This window comes from Spodoptera frugiperda, chromosome 5 (genome assembly GCF_023101765.2).
Source record: "Spodoptera frugiperda isolate SF20-4 chromosome 5, AGI-APGP_CSIRO_Sfru_2.0, whole genome shotgun sequence".
Classification (NCBI taxonomy): domain Eukaryota; kingdom Metazoa; phylum Arthropoda; class Insecta; order Lepidoptera; family Noctuidae; genus Spodoptera; species Spodoptera frugiperda.
Window position 1 is genome coordinate 11,781,106 of NC_064216.1, and position 10,274 is coordinate 11,791,379.

Consider the following 10,274-nt stretch of genomic DNA (forward strand, 5'->3'; position numbering starts at 1 on the left):
GGAAATATCAATGTCATCATTATCAGTATCATGTTACAATGTGCACAAACAAAATTACATTAAAATACATTAATATTATAATTGATTTGATGTGTTGTTTGTTTGAATTAAATAGGCTACAAAACTACGAATTCTACACTATCCGTGATGAGCATAGGCTATATTTAACTACTTCCTCACGCCCCAGCCGTCGCGAGAGACACTCCGGGCGTCGGGGATTGCGGTACGATCTCCGGACACCGGCGCAGTAAGTGCGGGTCTGCGGACGGCGAGCAACGGTAGCTCGCCCAAAGTAAGAGAAGTCAATTGATGATTATCCCCCCTTAAAAAAGGCTACCTATATTTAATAAGAGAAAAAAAGAATAGTGTGCAAATTTCGATAATGTATCCCGATGTGTGAAAAAGATCTTTATATTCTTTACGCTGTGGAAATTATAGACAATAGAGCAAAGTGATGTACGAGAGTCTTATAGAGGAAATTCCGGGTCTATCTATCTCTTAAACTTAACGATCGTTTGAGGCCCGGTAAAGAACGTCTAGAGTTTTCACCGCAAACATTCTGGATTTATCTACATATACGTTTGTGTGGGATGATGGGGACACGTTTTTAAAAGACAATATATCGGTATAGCAGTGCCAACACGGCGTTTCTGTCACTTAAAATAGTTGTGACTTCTGGGGTATTTAAGATGTATATTATTACTTTGCCCACGCAAGCCAAACCGTAGTTTAATGTAATTACTAATTACATAAATGCATACAACATATCGCAAGGAAATGATCAAAATGGATAATAATCTTAGTTTTTACGTTACATGTAGAGACTAATGTACTAACCTTGTCAACGAATCTTCCTAGTTGCATGCGTTGGCTGCTATCTTTGCTGGACAGATATGTTCTCTCATTCTTTCTGTAGATGTCCTGGGGTGCAGTGATAGTATATGGTCATGGCCGACGTGGTAGTAACGCAACTACGATAATGACGGCCGCAATTATTGCGGAGTCTTTGGTAAGTTTAAAAAAATATTACTATAATTTTATTATAACTTTCGTTAGACATACTAAATTAATTATTATGTTATCGGCTTACTCACGTGTTACGTGTCATACATAGTCAAACTGTTAAGTTTGACGAGGAACTCCATTTTGTTTGACGAGGATTTTAGGCAGAGGACGCGATGGGCGCAAAACTCGAGTCGCCAGTAGCAGCGCGACAATCGCCGCGTCGTGTGTCGCGGAATGCTGCTCATGAATATGAGCGTCTAGCATGGCTTGAAACTAGTCGAGTTCCTCGTCAAACCGATAACAACCGATGAGTAAGCCGATAACAATAATTAAAAAATATTACTGTAATAAACGCTAGTACTTTCAGAATTTTTGATCCGAAAAATCTTAAAAGTACCTATTTTTGGGATAAATTAAAATTTATGGAGGAGAAGATGTCCCATGGCAGAGTGTCGGTTATAGATATTTGGCGAGAACTCTTTCCTCAATACCCAATCTCGAGAGATTAACAAGGTCCCAATACCGAGCCCTGAGGAAGCCCGCGCTATGCACCAATGAGCTCCATTATGTTTATCCATCTGCCTCATCACATTACAATAAGTATTTTAAAGTTTAATCCTACACAAAATAATGCCAAATAGTAATATTAATATAAGCAACTAGTTTCTGCCAGCGGCTTCGCCTGCTTTTCCGTGGATAAAACGTGTGCTAATGTCTATGCCTAAGTGTTATTCTAGCTAGATCTCTTCAGCTGTTTTGACGTGATTAAGTAACAAACATACTCACAAACTTTCGCATTTATAATATTAGTAAGATTATCTACAAGACCATTAACATGTTCTAAAATTTCAGTTTGGACAATAACATTATGAGATGGCTAAGGCCCTTCGATTGCTATAGGTATCATGTATCATAATGCTACTAGAGTAGTGGCGATTTGAGCATTGTCCTTTAAAAATCCATATTATGGCATTTGACTAAATTGGGCCTGATAAATAACTTAACTCTTAATTGTGAAATTTTCAACAAAGGAATGGAAGGTAGGTACTTTTTATTACTATACAATTTTTGTAATTTAGCAGTGGGCAGGACAGCATTTACACAAGCAGGGATTATTAATATTTACAACACTAGAGGCAAACTGAAACGGTATAAAACTTTATTGAAACCGCCAAGGTACACGTCCTTCACATAAATGAAACGAAATTTTAAATAATATTGAAACTTACAATAAAGTTTTGCAACAGATATTTTATTAAAGTATTTTTCACACGGTTGTAACGGAATATCCGTAACATAGATTTTAGTCTTATAGTCTAGTTATAGGTCTTCTAAATGAAAATAGGTATTCTTAGAGAGCAACTAAAATATTAAGACATACAATTTTCGCTATATTTAGGGGTTCTCCTCAGGGTTCAAATCGACAATTGGTACGTTTATAGGAATACTTTCAGTGCGCTTAATACTGATATCTGAGCAAGAGAAGAAGTTCTCCTGGTTGCCGCAGCCGAGGGCTCCCGTGCCGTCTCCACAAAAGCCCCAGTTGTTGCCCGCCGTGTACTTCCACTGCAGCACGCAGTGCTCACACACCACATTCGCAGGCAGGCGGTAGTTCACGTCATAGAAACCACCTACTTTTGGATAGTATTTGGTTCCACCGTCTTCTAACTCTAAAAGGAAGTTTTCAAAGCATTCCTGTGTTTGGTTGCTAGGATCCAGGCAGAGTCTGAACTCCCAGTATCCCATATGGAAAGCGCTGATGTGGACTCTGGTGCTGATGACTTGGCCCTGCTCGTAAGTAGCGACGATGTGTCCTTGGCCGAACCTTCCACCTAACTCATGAGCGCGAGGCTGTGGGTTGCTGTAGTCATCACCACAGATACCGCATCTAGACGAATTCAAATTGGAAATATCATGATCACCATCACATAGTTCTTCAATATTAGTGTTTCTTTTTTATAAGACTCACCGTCCTCTGTTTCTTGAATGCTGGTGGTGGAAGCCGCCGCAGTTGAGGCCATTATCGTCATAGTTGGGTGGTGTGTCACGGAACCAACCAGTACGCCAAAGAGAGGCTCTGCCCACTGGTTCTACTAATCGGCCATGACCATGTGCGTAGGCCAGCAAACAAGACAGAGCAAACACTGCACTCCAGATCATCTAGGGAAACACAATGGATACATGAAGAAGTAATGACAGCAGACAATCATGGATTAGGAAACTAAGATCCGCTGACAAGGTAAATACATTAGTCTCTTTATGTAAAGTAAAAATCAAAGATTGTTATCCATCTTCATCATTATCTTGGATCTTGGAGTAATTAAGTACATTTTGTACTGATTGAAAATGGTGAAACTATTTTTTATAGATCATAATCTGTTGATATCGATTTAGATTATCATACATTAACTTTTATTGGTACGAGTAGGTACATAGTCAAACAAAAATGTCTGGTTATATTGTTTACATACAAATCTAAGTTCTTTATTTTGTTATAAACAATATCCTGTTCGCCCAGCGAAATGAAATTCGTGCGGATATTTATCATAATTCTGAAACACATTGAATCTCAATTTGGTCTGAGTGTCATGTGTATGTGAACTTGTATGTTTGTAAACGCACCCACCCATCTTAGGGTGGGGCAACGTATAAAAAAAATCGTGCCGTACGACGCATTGCGTTCCGTGCGCGCTCTAAGATCCGTCAGACTTCCTCAGATGGGAAACAGTAGGGCTAACGCCTGACGTTGCAGGTTACCGAGGATCTACCATGAAGTAGAAGTGTTGGAACGGAATGGTTTTCAGTCAACAATAGTCTGATGCTCAGAGGCGAAGAAAAAGGTAAAATTAGGAAACCAAAAAGCTTTAACCCAGGTAAACAACTTGAATAAGCCGTGCCATATGAGTATGGGCTCGTTTCGTATTGACTTGCACTTTGGTATTAAATTGTAAGCAAGGTCTGGTGATGGACAGTTTTAATCCTATACCTGCTTGAGGGAACAAAATTGAACAAACGATGAAATCTTAAAAATTTAATTAAAAGAAAATACACTAACTAAAAATTACGGTTTACTCACGTAAATTAAGTCACAAAGGGACTCTTCATCAAGAGCTGCGTGCGCATCTGTGACTCAAAACTAGTTGAGCTTTTCTCCATTAATTTACTTGAGTAAACCGTGATTTTTAGTTAATTTTGTATGACTCACGATAGTTATTATAAAAATAAAAGAAAATACACGTAAATAATCAGCTTTTATTGCTTATTAATAAAAAGAAGAACAGTAAATTTGTTATTTTTTTAGGTTTTTAGATTTTTTTAAGAACTAAAGTAATAAAAGCTTGTTTTTAAAGTGTTCTCTTTTACTTTTTTGTAATTATAACTAAAAATATATATGTACTACTTACATTTGAATGATTGTAATATTTTTTTATTGCAAAAGAATGTCGCAGCTCAGTTTACCAACTGCCTACTAGTTCCTCTCTTCTCGAATATATACGGTGGCACTAAGTCATCACTGGGATATCTTATCAGTAGACGATGGTATTGGCGATACGGAATTTTGAGTGCTAATTCTAATTTTTGGGTGTTTTCAAGGCCAGACGAAATAGGCCGCTTCATATTATAAATAGTTTGCATTCTATGTCTACTAACCAAATGGATTTAACCGAAATTTTGGATAAATAGTATAAAACAAAGTCGCTTTCTCTGTCCCTATGTCCCTTTGTATGCTTAAATCTTTAAAATGAATTTTTATGCGGTTTTTTTTAATATATAGAGTGATTCAAGAGGAAGATTTTTATGAATAATATATCACCATTGTTCCCATACGAACTTGGGTCGGAAGTTACATAGTAAATATATAATTAATTGAATATCTTTCAGCGGAACCTCACATTATCAATTGCATTTAGCTGTTTACTTTGTTTCTTTTTTAATTAATAACTTGGTATAAAAATAAATATATAACTTAAATAGAACTTTGTTTTATTTCAATTGACAAGTTTCTTACATTTAACTTTTAAATACACATTAGCACATTTTCTTCTCGTAAAAGTCAACCAAAATCATGATGATTTTTTTATGGAATAAGCCGGCAAACGAGCAGACGGGTCACCTGATGTTAAGCAATCGCCGCCGCCCATGGACACTTGAAACACCAGAGGCGTTTTTGAGGGTTGTTAGAGAATCAAGTATTGGGAAGATTGGGAAGGGGAGTAATTGGGCCTCCGGTAACCTCACTCACACAACGCAAGCGTTGTTTTACGTCGGTTTTCTGTGAGACCGTGGTATCACTCCGGTCGAGCCGGCCCATTCGTACCGAAGCATAGCTTTCCCACAAAATTTATCAGATCATTTAGCTATTTTCATATATTAACAAGTCTCTTTCCACTTAAACTTAGTCTTATAGATACTTAAGTTACTTACAACTATCTTAATTACGATGTTTATAGAAATTAGGTATTGGCAGAACAACTTCTTGAACGAACAAGTTCTCAATCTCTTTACACATATAAACAGATCTTTTAACATTTTGGAAAATTACTTATAAATACTCTACGATATTCTAGAAACGAACACTTTGGAATCGCACATCTCGACAGGTCCATTGGTCATCGACGGTGAGTAAGCTGAAAAATTAAGAAAAAAACGTATTAATAATGTTTTTGATATATCTTGATTTAGCTCATGAGGTTGTCGACATGTGGGATGTAGATTCAGCAATCATTGTGCCGATAGTCGTATCTGCCAATGGCCTTATAGCCAAAAGCCTCGACCAACACCTGAGTAGGCTAACGTTAGACGGTTGGATCAAGAGCCTGATGCAGAAGGCAGTACTTCTGGACACGGCGCGTATTGTCCGGAAATTCCTCTCTCTTGAGCCCTGACCACCGGTAGCTTGGATTTCTCCCGTTACCTACTGGCTACTGCTTTTTATATTTTTAAATGTTTTATTTTTTTTTCTTTTTAATTTAATATTTAAAAATGTAACAAACAAGTAAAAGAAATAAATGAATGATCAGGTTTTTGATAATATGGGGGATTCATATTTGTAATCTATATTTAGTTTTCACTAATGTAAGGATGGTGTCACAGTTGTTAATATTTGACATGATGTGTAAGATAAGGGATGCCACAGGGTTCTATACTGGGTCCGATGACAAAAAACTGAACACTGAATGACTTTTTATGTGGGATGGGATAGGTCAGCTAACCTGTAGACAGATTACCTGGTGGTAAGCAATCGACACTGCTTATGTACATCAACAAAGGATTGATAATCTGGTTTCACTTGTGTGACTGCCGGACAAGGGATCTCAGGTTCGATTCCCGATTCGGACAAAGTATTACTGGGCTTTTTTCGGTTTTTCGAAAATTTCTCAGTAGTAGCACGGAGTCTGGAATTGTGCCCAGTAAGTATATGGCAATAGGCTCACCCACTATTACATGGGACTTATAACACAAATAGTGAAAAGAGGTTGTACATTGTATAGTGGCATTACGTGCCGTAATGTGCACCTCTGCCTACCCCATCGGGTATAAAAGGCGAGGCGTTGTATTTAATTAAACATACCTTTTTATGCCTTCGTTTTCCCTTTAGCTTCGTTTTCTTGTTTGGTTTCTTTCGTTTGTGTCGGTTCATATTATACTTCTTTCGCGACAGATTGTAGCTGTGAGACGGACGGACGTCCTTTATCTGGTTAGTCAATATTAGCACTCTCAGGATATCTAAAAATAAACGAAACTATCACTAATAGGAGACTAGATTATCTTTTCATGTTTGTATTGTAAAATAAGGACATTTTACTGTGGCCATATTGAGTCTCAAATATTGACCTAATCAAGAGTAACCATTATTTTAACTTAGTTTTTTTTTATATTTGTTACTAGACAGAGCAGAAAGGATTCCCAGGTTAAGCTCCTTTCAACTATGTGTTATGTAGTTATGTTACGAAGATGTAATAGCTAAGCTGTGAAACTATGTGACCGTTTCTACTGATATTTAAGTATATAGCTGTGCAAGAAAGATGCGCAGCTATGCGATGTATCGATAGTAGAGAAACCATCCACAGCACACATCCATAGCACGCATCTCTCCATATAAAAACATATTTTAGTTGAACGCGTTTTCACCAGTGCTGTGCTATGTGTACCAATGAATATAATTGGTGGAAGCCAAACGCATCTACAGTAACGTAGCGTAGAACATCTCTAGTGGACAAGCAGACTTAGGCTTAGCAGTGTTAGATAGATTTTGATGAAAGCGTGGCTCAACTATAAATAGTTGAAGATCAGTAGGTATCTATGCAACTGTCTGACATAATGCGTAGTGCTCCGTGTGTTTAAGACGACTGCTTCTCATGCATGAGGGTTCGAAATCTACCAACGGCAAGTACCAATGGTTCTTTCTAAGATTATTTAGACACTACTGACTAGCGGTGAAGGTAAACATCTTGAGGAATCCTGTGCTTGTGTTTGTGATGTGTTTGTGATTATAAGTTTGAAATCGCCAACCCGCATTGAGCAAGCGTGGTGATTAGTGCTTAAACCTTCTCCGTGCGAAAAGAGGCCATTGATCAGTAGTGACTACTTGTTTTATAGGCTGTTAATAATGCTACACGGTGAGATTGCTTTTGACTTACAAAACGCATGAGGGACCATGGGTTCTTATTAAAAGGCAGGTGAAGATTTTTTTTCAGATTCTGATTATTTGCTTTCAGATTCTGATCGACTAATAGTCTGAGTTAGTTGACTATTTACATTAGACTAATAGCCACTAACAATAACCAGCTAGATTTAGATTTCAGCCATGATTGTACTTATGGAGGGCAAGAGCCTCGCGGTCCGCCATGTCATTGGTTATGAGAATAATCTCGACCAATGACGGGCGAGAATTGCGATCGAGCTCACTTTGAATGTTTTGAATTGACAGTTATAGAATAGCCTAGCAGCTCGTTAAATGTTAAGGAAAGGAAGGTACTCCATATTAGTTTTGTAATCTGGTTACACATGTAGGGATTATTAACATTTGAAACACAAATGGCCACATTAAAAGCTCAATTTTTATTGAAAATTTGTGTAGGTAATAACAGACTTCTCTGCATTAACCTATTTATAATGACTGACTGGTAAAAAAATAATCACATATAAAAAACCAAAAATAATTTATTACAAAACTTACAATAACATTATGGCATCAATAAATTATCATAAATTCTTTGTATTTTCACAACCGTTGTTAGAGATCTCACGGAAAACTGATCCGTAATTGGAGATTTTAGTTTCAAGACTTTGATGTTTCAAATACGTCTGCATAATATTGAAACTAAGATCAGCACAATTACACATCAGCCTTTCGCTATAATTAGGCGTTTTCCTCACCGTTCAAATTGATGATTGGTACGTTTACAGGAATACTTTCAGTGCGCTTGATACTGATATCTGAGCAAGAGAAGAAGTTCTCCTGGTTGCCGCAGCCGAGGGCCCCCGTGCCGTCTCCACAAAAGCCCCAGTTGTTGCCCGCCGTGTACTTCCACTGCAGCACGCAGTGCTCACACACCACATTGGCAGGCAGGCGGTAGTTCACGTCATAGTAACCAGTTCCTTTAGGATAGTATTTGGTTCCACCGTCTTCTAACTCTAGAAGGAAGTGAGCGAAGCATTCCTGCGTTTGGTCGCTAGGGTCCAGGCAGAGTCTGAACTCCCAGTATCCCATATGGTAAGCGCTGATGTAGACTCTGGTGTTGATGACTTGGCCCTGCTCGTAGGTAGCGACGATGTGTCCTAGGCCGAACTTGCCACCTAACTCATGGGGGCGCGGCGGCGAGTTATCGAAGGCATCACCACAAATACCGCATCTAGAGAAAAATACATTTAAGACCACGTACATAGCTATTTAAATATTTCTTTCTTGTGACTTGAATTTTTTAGGTTATCCTTTTTTTAAGACTTACCGTCCTCCATTAACAGAATACTGGCGGTCGAAACCACCGCAGTTGAGGCCGTCATCATCGTAGTTGTGTGGTGCGTCAGCGAACCTGCCAGTACGCCAAAGGGAGGCTCTGTTCGCTGGTACATCCAACCGGCCGTGTCCGTGTGCGTACGCCACTAAGCATGACAACGCAATCACTGCTCTCCCGAACATCTAAGGAAAGAACATTGTTTAAGTACATTCATGTCGAAGTAAAGATAGTAGGCAACTATTTTTTATGTATAGTCTATTAGTCTAGGCAACTGTAAACTATGATTCGTTGATAACGCACATTACTCCCTAAATTACTTAAAGTAAAAATTAAGATTAATATCAATTTTGATCCTTATCTTGATTGGAAATAGAAGAAAATACGATAAACATCTTTCGGTATCCGTTTACAAGACATGAATATATGTGTATTTTTTGGTAAATATGTATGTCCAAAGATCTACTTTTAAATACTTACATTTGAATTATTGAAATGAGTTTTCCAATAAGTATGAATGAATGTCTCAACACAATGTATCAACTGATAAAATCGGCCCTTCCTTCATCAATATATAGGGTGACAATAAGTCATCATCGAGAAATCTTATCAGTATTGTCGATAGGGAGTTTTGAGTGCACATACTAAGCCATTAATCATAAAAAAGCAATAAACCCTCGGCTCTTTGAAGTTCAATCAAAGCTGTAAAGATTAGCAATAGGATTTCTTTTAATTCTTTTGTGTTGGTAAAAAATATTTTCATGTAAATAAATCAATAACCGATTTTGAAAAGGTGAATGTACGGATTTTTTCAATTATTGGTTACAGATCTAGGTCTGTATTACTATCTACTAGGATTATAGTTATAAAATAGTAGACTTTTGTCACCACCCCCTCCTCTCCACACTAGTACCGTAATAGCTGATAAAGGGACTACAAAATAAAAATGTTCAGACTCCAGACAGCGGCGTTCTCGAATAATCCTAAACCGTGAAACTACGCCGGCACGGGCTTGCGTTCGGCGGGCTGGAGACCACGTTTTAAGCCGTGGTTTCCAGCCCGCCTGTCAAGCATGTAAGTTATGTCTCTCTTACGTAGAGACGGTTCATACTCCAAGAACTGTCACGAGCTGTTATATTGCTAATCATATTTTGAATTGATGTACTATCTCATGAATATTAATCTATTGTAGCACGGTACCTAAGTCGCAAGTCTTTGACTGCTCTGATTTTTTAGCGGCAAACGAGCAGCCAGAGCACCTGATAGTAAGCAAACGGGATCGCCTGTGGACATCCACAAGACCAGAGCAGT

The 10,274-nt window shown here is 38.1% G+C and overlaps 2 protein-coding genes across 2 annotated transcripts; both read right to left on the reverse strand.

Annotated features, from left to right (window-relative positions):
• Positions 1-2,236: 2,236 nt before the first annotated feature.
• Positions 2,237-4,498, reverse strand: LOC118272262 (uncharacterized). The gene is made up of 3 exons (XM_035588654.2): positions 4,410-4,498; positions 2,975-3,165; positions 2,237-2,893 (listed from the first exon to the last, which is right to left on the reverse strand). The coding sequence occupies exons 2-3, from the start codon at positions 3,163-3,165 to the stop codon at positions 2,401-2,403; spliced, it is 684 nt and encodes a 227-aa protein (XP_035444547.2). The 5' UTR covers positions 4,410-4,498; the 3' UTR covers positions 2,237-2,400.
• Positions 4,499-8,151: 3,653 nt separating this feature from the next.
• Positions 8,152-9,603, reverse strand: LOC118272140 (uncharacterized). The gene is made up of 3 exons (XM_035588489.2): positions 9,444-9,603; positions 8,958-9,148; positions 8,152-8,861 (listed from the first exon to the last, which is right to left on the reverse strand). Exons 2-3 carry the CDS (start codon positions 9,146-9,148, stop codon positions 8,369-8,371), a joined length of 684 nt encoding a protein of 227 aa, XP_035444382.2. The 5' UTR covers positions 9,444-9,603; the 3' UTR covers positions 8,152-8,368.
• Between the last annotated feature and the right edge of the window lie 671 nt (positions 9,604-10,274).